This window comes from Pagrus major, chromosome 20 (assembly GCF_040436345.1).
Source record: "Pagrus major chromosome 20, Pma_NU_1.0".
Lineage (NCBI taxonomy): Eukaryota > Metazoa > Chordata > Actinopteri > Spariformes > Sparidae > Pagrus > Pagrus major.
The window spans coordinates 4,584,988-4,605,816 of NC_133234.1; the positions used below are offsets into that span (position 1 = coordinate 4,584,988).

Sequence of the window (20,829 nt, forward strand, 5' to 3'; positions counted from 1 at the left end):
TGGACTGGAGATCTAATGCTGCATTCCAGTTACATGGGAGACCACTCGCCCGAGTTGCGAAGTGGGAAATCTCGCAGCTGTCTCGCGACATTTCACCGAGGCACGCCCCCTTTTGGTCGGAATATCCACTGTCCGACTCGGGGCTCCTGAGAGTACACCGAGTAGAGCGAGGATAGACAAACGACTCGTCAAACAAAGATGGCTGCGCCCGTAATAGATGTATTTTCTTTGTATTTGTACCAAGTTGGTCGTTTTAATGTCGATTTTAAATGCTCTTACACATTTGATTACATTGCTGCTTTAATCCGGTCACCAATTTATGCATTGCACGGTCTTGCTGTGCGTGCAATACAATGTAAAGTTTTGTTTTCGAGCTGGTTTGCTAAAGAGGCTAATGTAGCTAACAATAACAATAACAATGACTAGCCTGCTACTACCCTGATGGCGTCCATGTTCTTCCGACTCGTCGTGTAGCGAGACAAACGGGAACGCTATTTGTGCTACAAGCCAGGAAATGATGTCACGTTCTCGCGTAAGAGCAACTCGGGCGAGTGGTCTCCCATGTAACTGGAATGCAGCATAACACTGAAGCTGTTTACAAGAAGGGGGATGAGCAGACTATACTTCCTGAGGAAGCTGAGATCCTTCAACGTGTGCAGCAAGATGTTGAAGATCTTTTATCAGTCTGTGGTGGCCAGTGTACTTTTCTTTGCTGTGGTTTGTTGGGGAAGCAGCACTGGAGCCAGCGACACCAATAGACTCAATAAACTCATTAAAAAGGCTAGCTCTGTGATTGGCTGTAAACAGCACACTCTGGAGGCTGTGGTAGAGAGGAGGACACTGAAAAAACTGTTATCAATCATGGATAATCCTCTCCACCCTCTCCACCTCATACTGGTCAGACAGTGGAGCACCTTCTCCAAAAGGCTGCTTCAGCTTCGCTGTCGTAACAACAGATACAGGAAATCTTTCCTGCCACAAGCCATCACTTCATACAATAACTCTCTCACCTCTGCCTGACAGAGAGATCTCTGATCTCGCTACTGTTTTTACTCCATTTATAACATGTTTACATCTGCACATTTTAGGTTCTTTTAAGTCTATTTATCTATTTATATTACCTGTGGTTCTATTATTGCACACTCATATGTACATTTTGGTTCTGTTATTGCACATTCATAAGTATATGTTGGTTATGTTATTGCACATTCATAGGAATTGTTTATTTCTTGTATAGTTGTATAGATTATTATTGTTTATAGTATAGTTTGCACTGTGTATATACATTGTATATATCTTGCTTTCTATTTATGTTATGTACAGAGTGTTTTTCTTTTTCTTTCCCACTGCTGCTGTGAAAAAATAATTTCCCAGTCTGGGATCAATAAAGTAATTCTATTCTATTCTATTCTATTCTATTCTATAAGACCTGGGATCCGTGGGTGACTTTTATGGAATCTGCTTAACTCATTAACATTTATGTTAACATTTATTTATTCAATTTTTGTTTGTTTGTTTGTTTAGCTCCTTTTTATTTATTTATTTTTTTCCTTTCACTGTTTTTATTTTATTATCATTGTCGTTATGAATATCACTATCACTGGTGTTAATCCTGCTTATTTAAGTTATAGTTTCCTCTCCCACTTAGTTGCCCTATCTCTGTGACTTTGATATGTGGAGCATGAGTGGGGTTGATGGATCTGTATGTGTGGGAGGGAGGGATGGGGCGTGAGTATGGGTCACAATGCAAGATTATATGACTATTCTTGACTGTGGCACAGGCATACTGTTTGTGTTATTATGTAATATTCTATGTCTTTGTTAAACTTGCATAGAAAATGAATAAACAGAATTTAAAAAAAAGAAGAACAATAACCTCCCAGCTGACAGACAATCTGGCTCTATTGACGTCTTTAAATCTAAACTCAAAATGTACTTCTTCGACTTAACCTTTAATAAGTCCTTGACTATGACTGCTAGCTTCTTCAGTGGGTCAGTCTCAGTCTCAATGAGTTATTAGAATTCACATTGGACGAGAAACCGTCTGTTTATTCTGATTAACATCGCATTTCTCCAACTTTTGTTTTCTGTTCCCACAATCTGCAAGCTGTGTCGCTCTCTCACTCTCCTCTCTCTCTCTAGCTTCCTCCTCTTCCTCCTCCTCTTTTTTCACTCAGGCTCCCCTGTGATGGACCATGTCTACCTCTCCTGGCTCCCGCTGCCTCACATATTGATGTATAGGGACTGTCATACCCTGGGCTCCGATGGATCATTGCTCTCCTCTGTTTACTATCTCCTTATATCTGTATTTCTGTAAAATTTGATGCCTCTTCACTCTGATCTTCTCTGTTTTACTGCTAATTATCTTGTGTGGTATCTTCCAGGTCACCACAGTGGAGAGGAGGTTGTATGGCTCAGGCACCACTTGGCGATGCCTAGGCCTGCTCAGTCGTCTCCTGGATCCAAACACTTTACATATATTAGAATTTGTATCAGATATTCTGTTAATGCAATTTGTAAACTGTGATTTTGATGTTCTGTTCTGTACATGGGACATCTATTGCAAGTCTGTCCGTCCTGGGAGAGGGATCCCTCCTCTGTGGCTCTTCCTAAGGTTTCTTCCATCTTTTTTTTCCTCACTGTTAAAAGGTTGTTTTTCTCTATCAATATGGCAAGTTTTTTGTCACTCAAATCGAGGGTCTAGGGACAGAGGATGTCGTTCACTGTACAATTTGTAAAACCCACTGAGGCAATGTGATTGTGATTTTGGGCTATATAAATAAAATTGATTGATTTGATTTGATTTGAACGAGCCTATTATCATCCCCACCTGTTGCCATTTTCAACATCAGCTATCAATAGGCTTGTTTGAGATGAGCCAGGCCTGCGCAGAATCGATCACCGGCGACCACTGCACAATGCATGCTGGTTAGATTTGTGTCCGACTTGATCCCGACTTGTTCTGACGTCATGCACGCGCCGGCATCGATAATCTCACGAGATCAAGGTGGCCACAGTTTTTAGAGCCAGGCGCCGCAGCTGCTCTCCACCAACTGCAAGACCTCAGGGCATGATGGGAAACGCCTGGCTGTTGCCTGATCAAAGAGCTGATTGGCTCTTAGGACTACAAACACTACATTTTGTCGAAAATCCTAATTTTCTGTGTACTTGTTATATGTAATGATAGATTATATGAATCTCATGTTGAGCAATGAAGATTTAATCTTTTAACAAACATATTTTGTGTGGTTGATAATAATAATAATAATAATAATAATAATAATAATAAAGGTTATTTACATAACACTTCCCAGAGGAAAAGAAAATTTGAAAAGAGATCTCAAAAATGTTTCATTTACTTCTCCTAGACAACTATGAGATCTGTGTGACACCAAACTGAGACTACGGTTTATTTCTCCTGTGTCTCGTCTTTTTCTCCTGAGCAGTAAGATGCACTAAATCTCAATTTAGTCTCCTTTTAAGTTTTAGAAGAGATCTCAACCAGCTCTAATTTATTTCTCAGAGTTTCTCAACTATTGTGTCTCTTTGTGATCTCATGCAGAGAAATCAGAGAGTTCTCTCTATGAACTCAATCTACTCTCATCCCAGCTTCAGTTCATGCATCTCATACTAAGCTCAGACAGAGCAAATGAAGAGCTCTCCACAAGCACTCTTTGAATTCTCAGACTGAGTGACTTTATTGTAATCCACATATTCTGAAATTATGTATTGTTGTACGCAGAATAAATTGCTTGTCTTTGTCTAGGTATGGCATCACAATACATCTGTCCATCAGGACAATGAACCTAGGGATGACAGAAAAAAAGGCATATGAGTTTGCATATAGTGGTGCACAAAATATGATGCAATTTATTGTGACTGAAAAGGATTACAGTAATTGAATAATTATACACGTGGAACCTTTCCTATTAAAGAGAAATTGATTAAAATAAAGATGACTAAATCATAATCATAATGAAAACAATCACAGTTGTAACATTTATAAGCTGGTAACGTTAGGTACACTGATTTCACATTTTTAAAATGCACAAAGGAAAACTGGCATATAATAATCATCACTACTAACTTGTGTTTCTATTCTAACCATTTTATTATTGGGGTATTATAAGGTTATTATATAAATGAAAACGAAATAATATGATATTAAAATAATGAAGGTGTAAAAATAATTTCTGTTAGGCTAACTGAAATAAAAATAAAAATGAGGCTTTACAAAACTCAAGAAATAACTGAAAATGTAATGTACGTTTACAAAGCTAACTAGAATAACCTCAACTTACACAATAAATTATGAAGTAAATTAATTATTTAGAAAACGTGTAGCATTATCCACTCACCGGCTACAGAAGCTGCATCTTTGTTTTCTTAATACATCAACAAGCTGCATTTGGCGCAAACAAACTTGTGAATTTGAACCATGTAGATGATGCAGCCCCAATGTTAACATTTCATTGGAAGAGAGCGCCATCAGTCACAAAGCTGCACCGTGATTGGTTAATTCAAAACGGGGGGCTGACTTAAGGACGTTAAATCGTACGTTAACATAACGTTATGGAGTTGCGGGCTGGAGGAATGGAGGACGAAACGGCAGGAGGAAAAAGAAGGTAAGCTACATCTTTGTCAAACGTAATTTGGGTGAAAGTTTGTAAAATGTAGATGGCGAGTGTTCATGTTAGTTCTGTTCTGTTTTGTAGAAACTGGTCGGCATATGTGGCAAATAGTGAAGCTAGCTAGCGAAGCTATAAGCCAGGACCACATGTGGCCATGAACTAGCTAACTAGCTAACATTAACTGTGGTTTGTCTGGTGGATTTTTGATCATGTTTTCAGTTACTGAATGGTCTGATACGGTTAAATTAACATAATCTGTGTATCAACAAGTTGCTGTAGCAAATGAGATATGACATGATAAAACTAATTAAGACATTGAACCACCTTTGTAAATAATTAAAATGTGTTGGAATTTTATGGTTTTTATGGAATGGATGCAGGAAATACTAAAAAAGAGATGCCCAAAAGGGCGCGAAACCCACCGAAGAAGATGAAGTGTACCAATCTCTACCTACCGAGTCATCTCTACCTATCCAGCCACAGCACCAGTCTGTAACTGCCTGGCCACAGTACCAGCTTCCAGTTTCCCAGTCATCGCCACATACACAGCCACCAGCTCCTACTGTAACAGCCAAAGTATGGGGATAGAATACTGACATAAACCGCGCGTGAGCAATGAGACTTGCGCGCTAATTGGATCCGCGCGCGCGCAAATCAAACATCCGCACGCGCATTTTTTTTCCCCCCCGAGCGCTTCCAAAGCACTTGCGAGCTATTTTGTATCCTGCATCTCTGCCCCCTTGAGCAATATTGTAGCCTGCGAGGAGAAAAACAGCTCGAGCGTGCGCAGAGTCCGCTCACAATACTTTCCCCTGCTCGCGCGAGTGCAGACTGCGCGCTCGCGAATCTCTCCTCTCCTCGCTCGGAAAAGTTTCCCCTGCTCGCGCGCAAATTTTTTTTTAGTGTGCGTTTTTTGTCAGCAAGGGGGCGGGCCTGGGGGGCATGCCAATCACCATTGTATCCCGAATATAATTGGTTGAGCGAATTCGCCAAGTGGACAGCAAGGTAAAGGCAACACCACTAGGACAAACGGGACAAACCACACAGCCCTGAATGCCTGAATGACATGTATTGTGATTTGGTGTCTTGACTTGAATGTTTGCAAAATGTCACAAAGAGCAATGAACTTCAATATGAGTGAATATATGTCTGAGTGCTGTCTTTTCTTTCCTCCATCGTTGACATTAATCGGATAAAACGCTGATCATTTTTTTGTAACTTGGGTCCTGTTGCACACAGACTGTACATTTTTTATTTTGGTAAAACTTTTGTTCATATTCTAGATCTACTTCTTTCTCCCTGAAAATTATAACACACATAAATATTATACACAGGCCAGCCACCAGTCACATAGATTTTGACTTAATTTTGACAAGACACGGCTCCAAATGTTTTTGTGTTTTTTTCCTGCGACCATTCGACCAATGAAATTTTGGTCGGCTAATGATTTTTTGGTCGACAGTGCTTGGTCGACTATTTGGGGGCAGCCCTAGAAATCTTTGGATTTTTTTTAAACTTGTCTCTTCCTTTTCTTGACTTAATGATTGCTGCTGTGTCCCTGTAAGGTAATACATCTTTTGTGTCACAGGTGGTGAGCACCTCAAGGCATTAAAAAGTTTTCTGGACAAAGTGGAACAGATCCAACCTCAGGTTGGGCTCCAAAAAACAGATCCGGGAAGCAAGAGCTGTATCCAGAAAGTGGCCTGTTCCTGTCCTCTACTCGCCTGGCTGCAATCCATGCAGAAGCAAAGAAGGACTGCCCTCGCCTATTTCATCTTCTTTTTGATGAATTCTTTACTGCGGAGGAGTGCCGAAATGCTGTGGCATTTGGGAAACACGGAAAGGTGCCAGATGGGAAGACAGTCCTGGATAAGTTCAAAGTCGATGGGATTCTAAGTAAGTATATTGCTGATTTGGTAGTTAACAATTTATGGAAAAGTTGTGGAAATTCATTAGTTAAAATGTGTGGGAACCTAATATAGAGAGGCAAAGTCACGCCCACGGTGGATCTCTTGGGACCTTATTTTGGAAAAAGATATGTTATGGCAGTGAACCGCAAAAGACAACTAATCTTTTGATCCTGTTTGAATTATGTCACGAATTACACATATATTTGTCAATTTAAAATATAATTTTACAACTCAAAAAGTCACAGTTTCAGTTAACTACACACCCAAGTTGACCAAGTAACATCATGCTACCCAGAGCTGCTTAAGCTAGTGTTAACATGATGCCTGTGTGTTTTGTTCTGGCATGTACCCTCCACAAAAAGACATTAAAACAAGTACTTTCCCTTTTGTTTTCCTAAAATACTTATTCACCATGATGTAGCTAGTACGATGTTGAAAGTACCAGAATAACTCAAAATATCAAAATAGCCGAAATCCCACTTTTCCATCCATTTTTGCCACAAGACCGCCACACATGTTGTGTAAAATGAGACATTTAGTTTACTGACCAGTTTCACTTACTTCACTATTTTCATGCTTATTTTTCTTTCATCAGGTAACATTTTGTAGAGATATAAATTAACAAACATCATGTGTAATTCATGACACAATTCATGGGATCAGAAGTTAAGTTGTCTATCGCTGTACACTGTCGTACATATAGGGGTGTCATGATTCTCCAAATGCTTGATTCGATTTGATTTTCGATTTCAAGGTCGCGATTCAATTGGATTTTTTCCCTTTTTAGCACAGATGGCTATGCCACTTTTAGATTAATCTAATCTAGAATCATTGGTTTTATGCCATGATAACTAATTAAATTTTTCATTCTCATTTCAAAAGATGTTCTACATGGTGTCATGGGTGATATTTATAATAATAATAATACTATAATTTTAATTGACAACTAATTAACTAATAGTTTCAGGTTCCAGAAAATCAGTTTTAACATCATTTTTTGTTTTTCAACAATGCTTCATCTTCCTCAAGTACTGCTTAACACCATCAACTTTTTCAACCTAAAGAAGCACATATTATTTTCAAAAATTAATTTGTTTTAATTCTAGTTTTTAATTTCTAATTTGTTTGTCCCTCTTTCTTCTGCCCCCTTCTCACATTCAACACCCTATCTGGCCAAATTTGGCATAGTTTCTGAAGTGTTGGAACCCCATGTATCACATAGCTACATTTAATGTTGTGATTGTTTGTGTCCTCACAGTGTTACTGAATTTCCTCATGTGTGAACCACAGAGATATTACAATGTGAATTTTGTGATATCAGGATAAAAAAGTTATTAATACGGTCATGGTAACTGCTGTTAAATTATGCAATTTGTAATTTGTGCTTTCTTTTCTTTCTTTTATTTTTGCAGCTTACATCATGCGCTGTAGTACACTGGATGGATGGACACCGGTTGACAAAAGTAAGGTCAAAAAAGCCTTCATAAACAAATGCCGCATGAGGGCCACAACACTGTAAATAGATGTGGCATACTGAGAGACATTTGTTGAAATGACCATGTTCAAAAAAGCCCTTGTATACAAATGCTGCACGGTGGCCTTAAAGACTCTTAAGTTGTTCATTGTTGTGATTTGTTGTAAAGCTGTGCTGACACTGTTCAAAACACTGTTAGAGACAATGTGGCTGTTTCAAAAACATAATTTTACTGAAAAGAGGAACATTCATAGTTAAGATTTTATAATGATGACAATGTTAGAATAGCTTTTGCTATCTTTAAATGTTAACTTTGTTGTTAACGTTATTGTTATTAACGTTATTACAGCTATTTTAAATACTCAAAAAAGTCATTGTACTTTTTGATCACTGCTGTGTTGAATTTTAATAAAGAAGATTAAGATTCAGTCAGATCCAGATTACTTTATTCATCCCAAAAGGGAAATTCATTCGTCTGTCAGCTCATCTGCCATTTGCTATAGAATTATAAAGCCTAATGACTGTGGGTACAAAGATGTTCTGTATATCTCCGTCCTGCATTGAAGAGAGAGGAGCCTCCACCACCGTTGTTTCTTTGGTCCATCAAGATGTTATGAAGTGGATGATCAGTGTTGTTTAGAAATGGTAAATCCAGTCAGGTTGGAGGAGAGGGTAACATGATTGAAGTCTTATATTATTTTAAGTGCCTCAGGATGTTTAGTCTGTATCCTGGTAACAATTTCATGGAGAACCTCACATGGAACTTCTTATTTGTTCCAGCATTTGTAAGGGGGGGTGTGTGTGTGTGTGTGACTCACATATTGCTCCATAGTAGCTCCAGTATTGCTCATTTTCTTCTCCAACGGAGAAATAAACGAGCCATTTAAAAACACTGGATTGAGATAAGCAAGGTATCTCCCTTAAGTCTCAAGTATGACTCCCTCTAATTATTTGGTCTCACCTATTTCTCCTAGTGAATTTTAGGAGAAACATATGAGAAACATTTTAGACAGGCTGAGATGAGAATCTCAAATTTGTCTCCCGAGCTGTAGAAGAGCAAGCTTTGAGCAGTAAAATTTTCCTCTGGGTTATCAAAATGAGCAATCAGTGCTTTACAAGGCAGACAAAAAGAACAAAGGATAGAATATGGAAAATACCAGCCACCCTCTGCACACCGTCATCAGCGACCAGAGGAGCCTGTTCAGTGAAAGACTGCTCCTTCCCAAGTGTAGGACCAACAGACTTAAGAACTCCTTTGTCCCTCATGCCATCAGGCTGTACAACTCCTCACTTGGGGGGAGGAGGAAATAGATAGCCGGCAATACTGCAGTGCTGTGTCACTGTGCAATAACTTATTTATCTATTTATTCACATACATACCTGGACACTCTTACTTTCGTGCAATAATTTCTGTACAATAACACATATACAGTCCTCTACATTTATATTTATTTTATTTTATTTATTCTATTCTATTTTATTTTATTTTATTTTATTTTTATTGTATTCTATTGTATTTTGTTTTATTCCTATCTTTATTTTCTATTTTTAGCTAAGAGTTTATTGTGAATTGTATGCTGCTGGAAATTCAATTTCCCTGAGGGAGTCATCCCAACGGGATCAATAAAGTGAAGTCTAAATCTAAGTCTAAGTCTAAGAATGTCCCTGCATTACTCACCAGGAAAAACACTCAAAAGTGTTAAACAATGACACAAAATATACATGTTTTGTTGTAGTTGAAGTGTGTTCATGTTATTAAACCATACATAAGACAATTATAATGCACATTTTTTTATATATATCTTGAAGAGCATGGTTAGCGCCGTGAATTTGGCTTGTCCCTTGGGTAAGGAGTCATGGTTTAGTGACATTTTTTGAATTTAAATTAATGTTTTTCTCCTGTTTTTAAGATCATAATACAAAGTAAAGTGTTATAGTTAGTATAATACTAAAAAAAATGAAAATATCAATTAATAATTAAAATAGTTTACAAAAAATAGCTGTCCCTTGATTTCATGTCACTGGTGTTACTATTTGTAAAAACCTTTATTTTGAAAAACTGCTGCATCCCTGCAAAAATCTTCTTGGGTCAAGAGGTCATTGGAGGCGTGTCCATTTTGAAGAGCACATGGTAAGACACCACCTTCTCTTCATATGTTGACAATTTTAAGAATTAACTAGTAATTTCATGTGAGGACTTAAGATGTGTCACTGGTGTTATAGAGTTTATAGTAAGGGGAAAGGAAATTTGATTAAAATAATTGATCAAATTGTATGATTAGCTGATATATTTATAAATTAAGAAGTTCAGTATTGCCTGCAATGTCCACCATCTTGAATAGGCCATCTTGTCTGTTGATGTGTCATTGGTGTTACTAACAAGAACAATAACTGGTGTTACCAGTGGGTAACACCAGTGACAATCATTAGCACCACTAATCCTTTTCCCCCAAATAAATAGATAGGTCAGCATTTACATAAAACAGACTTATTAGCATTTCATTGCTGTTTCAATATTGTGTGTGTATATATATATATATATATATATATATATATATATATATATATATATATATATATGTGTGTGTGTATACATATATATATGTATATATATGTATATTTATATAATATTTATAGAGAAGATATCAACTGGTATGGGGATGAGCAAATTGTTTGTCTGATGTCAGCGCCACTGCCAGTGAACAAAAGGTCCGTTCAAATTTTCCACACAACATGTGTGATAGTGGCAGTTTTACATATCACACACACACACACACACACACACACACTGTATCATATGCTCTCACACACACAGAGCATTGGGTGCAACCCCTGTTCCAACATTTTGTTTTATTGAATTATTTGTTCAGTCAGCCATCTCTTTCATACTCATTCCTAGGTTCCTAAGTTCACGAATGAAAGAATTAATTTTATGTTTTCATATTGTGTTATGAAATACACATTTTTAGGCTTCATCCCAGCCTACATTTGAATAAAACAAGTCAATAAATGTGAAATTATTTGAGGTGAAATACTAATAAATTGATAACATCTGTTTGAAACATCTTCTGTTGTGCCATTTCCTTCGCATTGTGGTGTTACAGTGCATCACTGGTGTTACTGTATGGCATATTGCTGTTCTGGCATCAGAGTTGTCCAGTTTATTTAAATATGTTGTTTTGTATCTAGCTAACTGTTGCAACATTCATTAGTAAACATTTTAAGGATATGATATTTCAAATTTGAAGACTCAATGCCAATTAATTCTAAAGTTATGTAAAAATGTGAATGACAGAAATTGAAAAACGTCACATTATAATACTGTACACACATATTTAAACTAAATGGTTACTCATTTTAAAAAACGTCTTAATAATGTCATTAACCTTTTCTTTCTTTGATTATATATGCTAATGAAATAGTCCAGTTACATCCCAGGAAGCCTGACTTATCATCTAAAACATTGGTAACACCAGTGACGAAAAGGCAGAACAAGCATTTTTTTAATATGATGTAATAAGAATATTAAAATACATTAAGCTGTAATTTATGTTGATTTATAATGGTAAGTGGTTAACTGTTATGTGACCATGTTTTATTTGTTAAAAAAAAGAATACAAATGAAACATGAATTGCTGTTCAAAAAGCTACCATTTTCATAGAATGACCCATATACTGTATATAATTACAAATATAAATACATCAATAAATAAAGATTATAAGAAACCTTTGCTGTTTGTCCTCCCCATTGTGTAGCCTACATATGTAGCTGTGAGAACGTTTGGACTGTTAATTCCCTAAAATAAATTTAGGGATTGTATGATTTATAAATGACAGTGCATACGCAATTTCTTCAGCCATAGCTATCCGAACGTGTTCTGCAAACTACAGGTAGCCTACAGATGGATCTAACAGGATGTAAATATTTCTGTGACTTCCTGTATATTCTTTGACAGCGGCTGTAAACTGTCCGACTTGACTGCAGCTTTTTGTCACCGCCCCCTGCTGCTGCCGCCTGGTCTCATCCACCTTCCAGGCAAAGCGCAGTTGTAGGCCTTGTAGAATACCCTGGAGCCATAGAAAATCTTAAAGAATATGCCCATTGGCTACAAATCCAAATATGATTGGTTGATCAAATTATCAATCCAAATGTACACTCATTACGTTTAATGGTCAGGGCATTCTATAAAGGAAATAGAATACCCTGGATGGAGGATATTCTACCCAGAGACACATAGAAAAATATCTGATTGGTTGAATTTTTTTCCAACACAAAACCACTCAAATGCGCAGTGTATGGACAGAAAACTACAGAAACAAGTCAGCGTAATTTTATGTTATTTATAGAATTAATAAGATACGTTTCTTTTTCATCTGAGGATTCCAGGGTATTCTTTGAATACCTTGAAGGCCTTGAAGACTCGCCACTGAGATATATATATATATATATATATATATATATATATATATATATATATATATATATACATATATATATACATACATACATACATACATATATATATACATGTATATATATATATATATATGTATATATATATATATATATATATATATGTATATATATATATATATATATATATATATATATATATATGTATATATATATATATATATATACACATGTATATATATATATATATATATATATATATATATATATATATATATACATATACATATACATATATATATATATATATATATATATATATATATATATATATATATATATATATATATATATATACACATATACATATATATATATATATATATATATATATATATATATATACACACACACCAATCAGCCACAACATTAAAATCAGCCACAACAGCCACAACTGACAGGGGGGCGCCGTTTAGCTCAGTTGGTAGAGCAGGTTCCCTGGCAGAATTGGCAGAGCCCCGGCCTGGGGCTCTTTGCTGCGTGTCACTCCCCCTCTCTCTCTCATCCTGCTTCCTGTCCAACTTGAGCCTGTTCTATCAATAAAGCCGTATAAAGGCCAAAAAAATAAATAAATAAATAAAAACACTGACAGGTGAATAACATTGATCATCTCATCACAATGCGATTCTCTGCTGGGAAACCTTGGGTGCTGGCATTCATGTGAATGTCACTTGACACGCACCACCCATCCAAACACTTGTCAACCAAGTACACCCCCTCATCACAACAACACCACCCAATGGCAGTGGCCCCCCAGCAGGACAATGTGCCCTGACACACCGCAAACACTGCCCAGGAACAGCTTGAGGAACACAATAAAGGACCCAAGGTGTTGACCGGGCCTCCAAATTCCCCAGATCCCAATCTGATCGAGCATCTGTAAGACGTGCTGGAGCAGGTCTGATCCATGGAGGCCCCACCCCCCAACATACAGGACCCAGAGGATCCACTATAAAACACCCTGGTGCCACACACCGCAGGACACCCTCAGAGGTCTTAAGTCCATGTCTTGACAGGTCAGAGCTGTTTTTCTGTTCTGCACAAGGGGAACCTTCACAATATTAGGCAGGTGGTCATAATGTTATGCCTGTCAGTGTATATATACAAAATACAAAAGTGGTGTTCATCTGTGAAGATTATCTTGCTGAACAAAACATGTAAGTATCACAAACTTGTGTTTGCCATTGAGCTTATCATCCAAAATGTAAATGTAAATGTAAATGTACTTTATTTATACAGCCCTTTACAACAATCCTTTCGGTGTACCAAAGTGCTTTACAGCAAGTAATAAATAAAAGAAGAATAAATAAAAACAATTAAAAACAATAAAATACAGCAAAATCAAATAAGATAAAATAAGATAAAAGTGTCATCACGCTACTGGGTATTAAAAGCCATCCTAAATAAATAGGTTTTTAACCTAGATTTGAAGAGGCCCAGGTCAGAAATAAGACCCATTTCGGCGGGGAGCTTATTCCAGAGCCTGGGGGCAGCAACAGAAAAGACTCGGTCACCCCAGTGTTTGTATTTTGACCTGGGCACTTCCAGCAAAAGCTGATTGGTTGACCTCAGAGCTCTACCAGGATTACGGACAGTTAAAAGCTCAGATAAATACGATGGGGCAAGGCCGTTAAGAGCTTTAAAAACAAACATTAAAAGTTTAAAATCAATTCTATAAAGGACAGGAAGCCAATGAAGAGAGTTAAGAACAGGAGTGATGTGCACACGTCTGTTAGTGTTGGCTAAAAGATGGGCAGCAGCGTTTTGCACAAGTTGAAAGCGACTTAGAGAAGACTGGGAGACGCCAACATAAAGTGCATTGCAGTAGTCTAACCTTGAACTTATTAGAGCATGGATGGCTTTCTTAAGGTCATGACGGCTTAAAAACATTTTAACTTTGGCCAGGAGACGTAACTGGAAAAAAATAGTCCTGACAACATTGTTGATTTGTTTGTCAAACCTCAGATGACTGTCAAAGGTCACTCCGAGAAAATCCAATTCAAAAATCCCATAGGCTTTTTGCTGAGGGAACCAGAGTTGCTAACTTCCAGATTGTCCAACAAAAATATGTCATCCCTACACCACTCTATAGCTGAATGTGTTTGTTAAGAAAGTGATAGGTGAATTAACCAATCACATTTTGCTAGTGAAGCTAGTTTATCATGTTCATGGCAATGGCAGATGAGATCAACAGTGTGGCAAGGTGGGCTTTCACCGAGAAGCAATTAATACCGTTTGCCTTATGTAATGGTTAGTAAAAGTGTAACTGTTGGGGCGCCGTTTAGCTCAGTTGGTAGAGCAGGTGTCCCATGTACAGAGGCTTTGTCCTCGCTGCAGCTGCCCCGGGTTTGAGTCCTGGCCTGGGGCTCTTTGCTGCGTGTCACTCCCCCTCTCTCTCTCATCCTGTTTCCTGTCTATCTTGAGCTGTTCTATCAATAAAGCCATACAAAATACTAGGCCTGCACGATATGAGGAAAATCTGCGATGTGCGATAACACTGTTCAATATTGCGATGACGATATAACTTGCGATAAATAAACAAATATTGAAGTTTGCATATTATTAACTATACAGTTAATAATAGTGTTTCCGCATTAATAGGTACACTGCTAACATAGACCCCAAACATTGAATAGCCAATGTCCACTGAATAAAGAATGAAATAAATTATTTCGAACATGCTTTTATTGAACAAACTGCACATGAATACCCAACCAATTAAGCAGAACATTAATTTAAATAAGACATTATAACTATATGAAATTAAAGTTTAATTTCCCCTGCTCCCTTTAAACTATTTTCTTGTAAACTCAATCAAAACATCTCTTACCATGCAGAGTTGAAATAAATAAAACATCCAGGGGGAAACAACTTAAATAATTAAATAAATATAAATTAAACATGGCACTTTAAATTAACTGTAATGTCTCTCATCACAATCATCAAGGCCCTTGACTCTGCCTAACAAGGTGCAGAGATCTATAGTATGAGGGACAAAACTGAAATAGAGTAGGGCCAGCCCACTAAATCAAGAGAAAATAAAATCAGGAAAAAATATCTACCCGTTAGGGCAAGTTACAACCTTAGTTATTCCCTTAACACAAGTTCTTGGCCAAGAAAACCAGCATGTTAACTTTGTTAGGTTGTTACCACATTCCCAGATGTGCTGATGTGCTCACACAGTACCTGTCATTGTAACACGTTGTAACAGTCAGTTATTTAATGTAGCGGCACTAGGTGGCGCCTCTTTTGTTTAGTGGGTAATATAACCTGTACGATGAAGAAGAGCAGGTGTACTTCCGCTCCTCATGAGAAAGGATACCGCTAACAGAGCGAAGACTTCCCTTTTTATTTTGTGAAGTGTTGGTAGAAGAACCTCGGCCTGTGTTCATTTGCATGTATGCCTGTAACATTAGTGCCGTAGAGACCTGGCATGGTGCGGTCAGTGTTATGAATAAAAGTGCCGTGCGGAAACCTCCACATGTTGCCTGCCGTCTCTTGAGTAACCGGAGCAACCGCACTAAAGTGGACCATCACCTTCCCCTTCACCAGCCCACGTTACAACGTCGTCTCTCCTGAATCCAAAATAAGTTCATATAGCAGAAGTGCTGTTTCTTTTCACCACAAGGCCTTCGTCGACCATTGTCATCGCTTTTTTCTCCTCCCTCACCCATCATAACCTGGCAATCACCACCAAACTGATGCCGATTAATTTTGTCAGGGTAGCTAACGGCTAGCTGGGGCTTCATCTGATTGGCCTTTGTAAACAGGGCTCCGCCTGATAGGCTAAATGTTAGCATGCTCACGGCGCATGTAAACAAAATGATTTTTCTTATTCATCGCGTGTCAGGCAGTCTTTTGCGATGTGTTCATCGCACATGTTCATATCGCGATGACGATGAAAATTCGATTTATCGTGCAGCCCTACAAAATACCCAAAAAAAAGTAACTGTTACGGAGGATCCGCAAAGGAGTATTATGGAGACTGAAATTGGGGTTGTCCCTGAGCAACTTCTAATAGTGCAGCACAGTACAGACCAATGTTGGTAGACGGAAATAATATTACTGGAGATAAATGCTATCTGTGAATGTGTCTTTGGTTCTCAAACAGAGAAATAAGAATAAAAAGAAACGATTGATTCACTGTGAAAATGATTCACTGTATTACAGCTCTTAATATTAAACATGCTTAATTATACAACTTATCCAAAGGGATGATCCATTAAAGTCCCTCTCATAGCGTAATTATACCCATGAAATTCATCTCTGTTTATCACAATTACATATTTGGAGGTTTTTTCCATGAAAAAATCTATACGTGGCTTTATGGCTTGAATGTAACCTCATGCCTCATTAAGTATACAAGGTTCTACTGATATGCAAATTAATCCAGATTCCCCCCTCCCATTCCACAACAGCTGGAATGTACCTGCATGTTTTGAAAGTACGGAAACTTGATAATTAGTTACATACTGAATACAGCACGTTTCCAGGCAATGTTATGGTAATGAGATGGAATGCCCCACCGCACAAGTTGATAAAACTGGTTCCTTAGGTTTGTGACATATGAAACCCTGGCTGTTTGAATCTGTTTGTTTAGACTGTCCTTGGAACACTGCAGCTCTAAAGCAGAAACCATAGCGTTGACAGGTTATTTTGCCTAAAATATGCCTTGTATAGTATAAAAAACATTATTTGGTTGGACAGGTTAACAAGGTTAAAAACTCTCTTTTCTTGACCAGATTAAATGTCAATCATCTACAGCTCAACACAAGTATCAGTAGTGTCATACAGCTCTAGAAAAGCTCAAGAAAAACATGACTTAGTTCTGCCATCTTTATGTTTTCTGCCCTTTACTGGGCTGTGACAACTACACACCACAGACACCTGATATTGTTACAAGCTACCTAGCAGCCTGCCACTCATTCCTAGTAAAATCTTTTGACCTGTTGCTGCTCATTTGCTGTGTCTGCTGTGTTTTGGCTGAGCTGAAGTCCTAGTTTTAATAGTCCCGGTTTGCTACTGCACTGACGTAAGACATTATTACCTAAATGTATAATATAGAAGAGCCTTTGAAGGGACTGAGAAAAAGGAGCAGTTGATGAGAGACTAATTTGAAGATACTTGGGAAACTGAGTTGAAAAGGATACCTGTGTGGTGAGCTGGTATTGTAGCTGTTCCAGAGCAGACAGTTGGTTACCTTGGTCTCTTAGTTTCTCGGTGGAGGAATCCCTCTCTGTAAAGCACCCTTTGAGAGAATACAAACAGCCTATTAGTAAAGCTATGGCAAATGGAGAAACTACAGCCTTGAAAATGACCACAGAATCAGTACATCTCTTCGATTGAACTCAATTTAGCTATGTTTACCTAATAAATAGACTCTAATTTTTTCATGTGTTCGTTTCTCTGGTTTGATGTGTGGAAGAGTAGAGAACAAGGAAGTTTGTGCATGGCCAGAGGTACAATGGTTACAAGGAGTGAATAATAAGGATAGAGGGACAAACACTAGACTAGAGGCATCACTGTAGCAGGATTGTCAACATCTAGCATGAGCATGAGAATGTGTACCTTTAAGGTGTAATTTGTAGAATATGGCCAAAATTCAAGGGTACATTACAAAATGTTCCTTTAAGATATTTGCTGGTACACCCTAAGACTGGAGTGGTGTATGACATCATCACTACATCATATGTAGCACCTGTGGGGAACACTAAATTGAACTAGTTAGAGGTCTATCATATTGATAACATTTTTTATGTACACAAATAATAATAATAATAAATACTTCTACAGAGCTTGTAGAAAAGTGCAGAATAAAAGTATGTCTATTGCTTGAAAACATTATTATGACTATGAATTGATAGTTTTGAAAATTGGGTCTGGTCCAAAATGAGCATACTGCTGTTGATATCATGTGGTGTCCAGCACCGTAACGTAAACGTGCGGGCCACCCCTGCGACTATCCTTGAGTGGGCCCCTATTAAAAACATTTTTTATTTTTAAGGGTTGTCGGGTGGGGGGCAGTCTGCCGTCTGCAACATGTGTCTTAGAGGCTCTTTACACCTGGTATTATCACCCTATTTATTACCTTTGTGATCAGATGACAAGTGAACAGCTCTACGTACGTCTGTTCACACAGGCATTAAAATGCATCTCGACAGACCACTTGGATCTCACTTCCCTGCTGATAAGCAAATGCAACACGCACATCATGTCAAGACTGGTGGGACAGAATTGTAATTGGTAAATTTACCGACCAACACTTGCTAGATAAGACTCATTTAATCACATTTTTTTAATGTGGGAAACTGCGACTACTGCTACACATAAACACACACCGCATTAGTGCACGCAGCCGGTAATGATGCCAGGAGCCCTCTGTGACACTGTCCGTGGTCCTGCGCATTTGACTCCTCCTCATTACTCATTGTCGCAGAATGCAGGATTTCTAGAACTGCCTAAAATACTGACACTTTGAAGTGCTCCTCAGCCTTTCATCCTCGCATAACTCATCAAAATGTCTTTTGGTGTGCCTTGCGCGTTTTTGTGGAAATGAAGGTGGAATAGGCTACCCCATGACTGAGCAAGATTTTGGGCAGTTTCTTTAAGGCTGTGAAACTCTCCTCTGAGTGACACAAGGGTCTCAGATGCACTGGCTAGATATTTGCTTGCCTGCAAAATATCAATCTTCTGTTTTTGGAGACTTTGTGAAACAGTGTTGATAGTTTCCAGAATTTTACCCTGTATCACTGTTTGAAGGACAAATTCAAAATTTTCCATGTTATGTTTTAGTCCCTCGGCCTCAGCACGCTCTCCTGCTTTTTAGATAACAGACATATTTTCGTAAATGCTTTCATCACATCTGGGTAACGAAAGCGGAGTGAACGCACAGCATCATTTCTGGATGCCCAGCGCGTCGGGCACAGCCGTTTAAGTGTTGGTTGCCCTGTCACTTTGAACTGTGACTCAAGAAGTTGCCATCTTTTAATACTACCACTGAAAAAAACATATAATTTTTGTACAGTATCATAGTATTCTTTTACTTTTGACACATTTTGGCATGCATCGTTGAGGACCAGGTTTAGATTGTGAGAATCACAGTGAATATAGATGGCATTTGATTCCCTGTCCGCAATTCGTTTTTGCAACCAAGAGTATGCACCACTCATTGTGGCTGCGCCATCGTAACACTGTCCTCTGCATTTATTTAGAGATATTCTCTTCTTCTCTAAAAGTCCAACAATCTCTTTCTCCAAACCAGATGCGCTTTGATCGTGGACTGCATTGAAACCCATGAAACTTTCATGTATTTTCACCTCTAATGGATTATCATTTTCATCTTTTGGAATAGTGACATATCGGATCACCTGACTGAGTTGATCTACTTTAGAAATGTCTTGAGTTGTGTCCATTATTACAGAATAAAATTCTGCTTCATGGATGTCCCTCACTATTTCGTCTTGAACTTTTTGTGCCATAATAGAGATCATTTCGTTTTGAATTTTTGGGCTTAAGTATTTCGTTTTACTTTTACTAGTAATTAACCTCTGTAATACAGGGTCATACCGGCCAAGAAGTTCTATAACGGACAAAAAGTTTCCGTTGTTTATTTCTCCCAATCTCTCACGATCTGCACGGAAAGCGGAGTTACTGGATGCAAGTGTCAAGGTAACATCAACAATTCTTGTCAATACCTCTGACCAAAAGTTGACTTCATTTTTGTATTTGGAGGAAATTTGCTCATCGATTATAAGATTTTGCTGCCACATACCATACGTTAGACAAGCTGCCATGTGAAAACGGGCATGTTCGTGTTCTTTGATCTTTCTGGATAGTCCTTGCCAGTCATTAATTCCAGTTGTCCAGGCCAAATTATGACACACTGATTTCCTCTCACCAAAAAGCCAACAGGGCTCACAATAGACACAATCCATTTTTGGGGAGTAACACAACCATTTGCATGGAATCTTTGTACCTTTCTTTGATATTCTGTTGTAATACTCATTGGAAAAACACATCCTTTTTGTATGTCTAGGATACGGACCTTCAAATCTGCATGGTCCCTGCCTCAAAATAAACTTTTTCACATTTGCATCTGTAATATCTACAGGGAAATTAGCCCTGTCACCGGGGTAAGACATGTCAGTTTTAAAAGCTGATTCTGGGCTAATTTGAGATGCAGTGCTATCTGAGGTTATCTCATTGCTGCTGTCCAAAGGTTTTTTTGGCTGGTTGGTTGCAGATAGGGGCACTCTGGGCTCTCCCTCAACTGATACTGAAGCAAGGGGGTGCTCTCTCTCTGACTTGATGTTGAAGCCCCGGGGCTAGGCTATAGCTTGT

At 38.1% G+C, this 20,829-nt stretch overlaps 1 protein-coding gene across 1 annotated transcript in view; it reads right to left on the reverse strand.

Moving 5' to 3' along the window:
* LOC141015329 (uncharacterized) overlaps positions 1–20,829 on the reverse strand; it is a 48,063-nt gene that overhangs the window by 23,767 nt on the left and 3,467 nt on the right. The window contains exon 3 of the mRNA XM_073489335.1: positions 17,640–17,737. Coding sequence (XP_073345436.1) covers positions 17,640–17,737 — 98 coding nt within the window. The remainder of the gene's footprint in view (positions 1–17,639; positions 17,738–20,829) is intronic.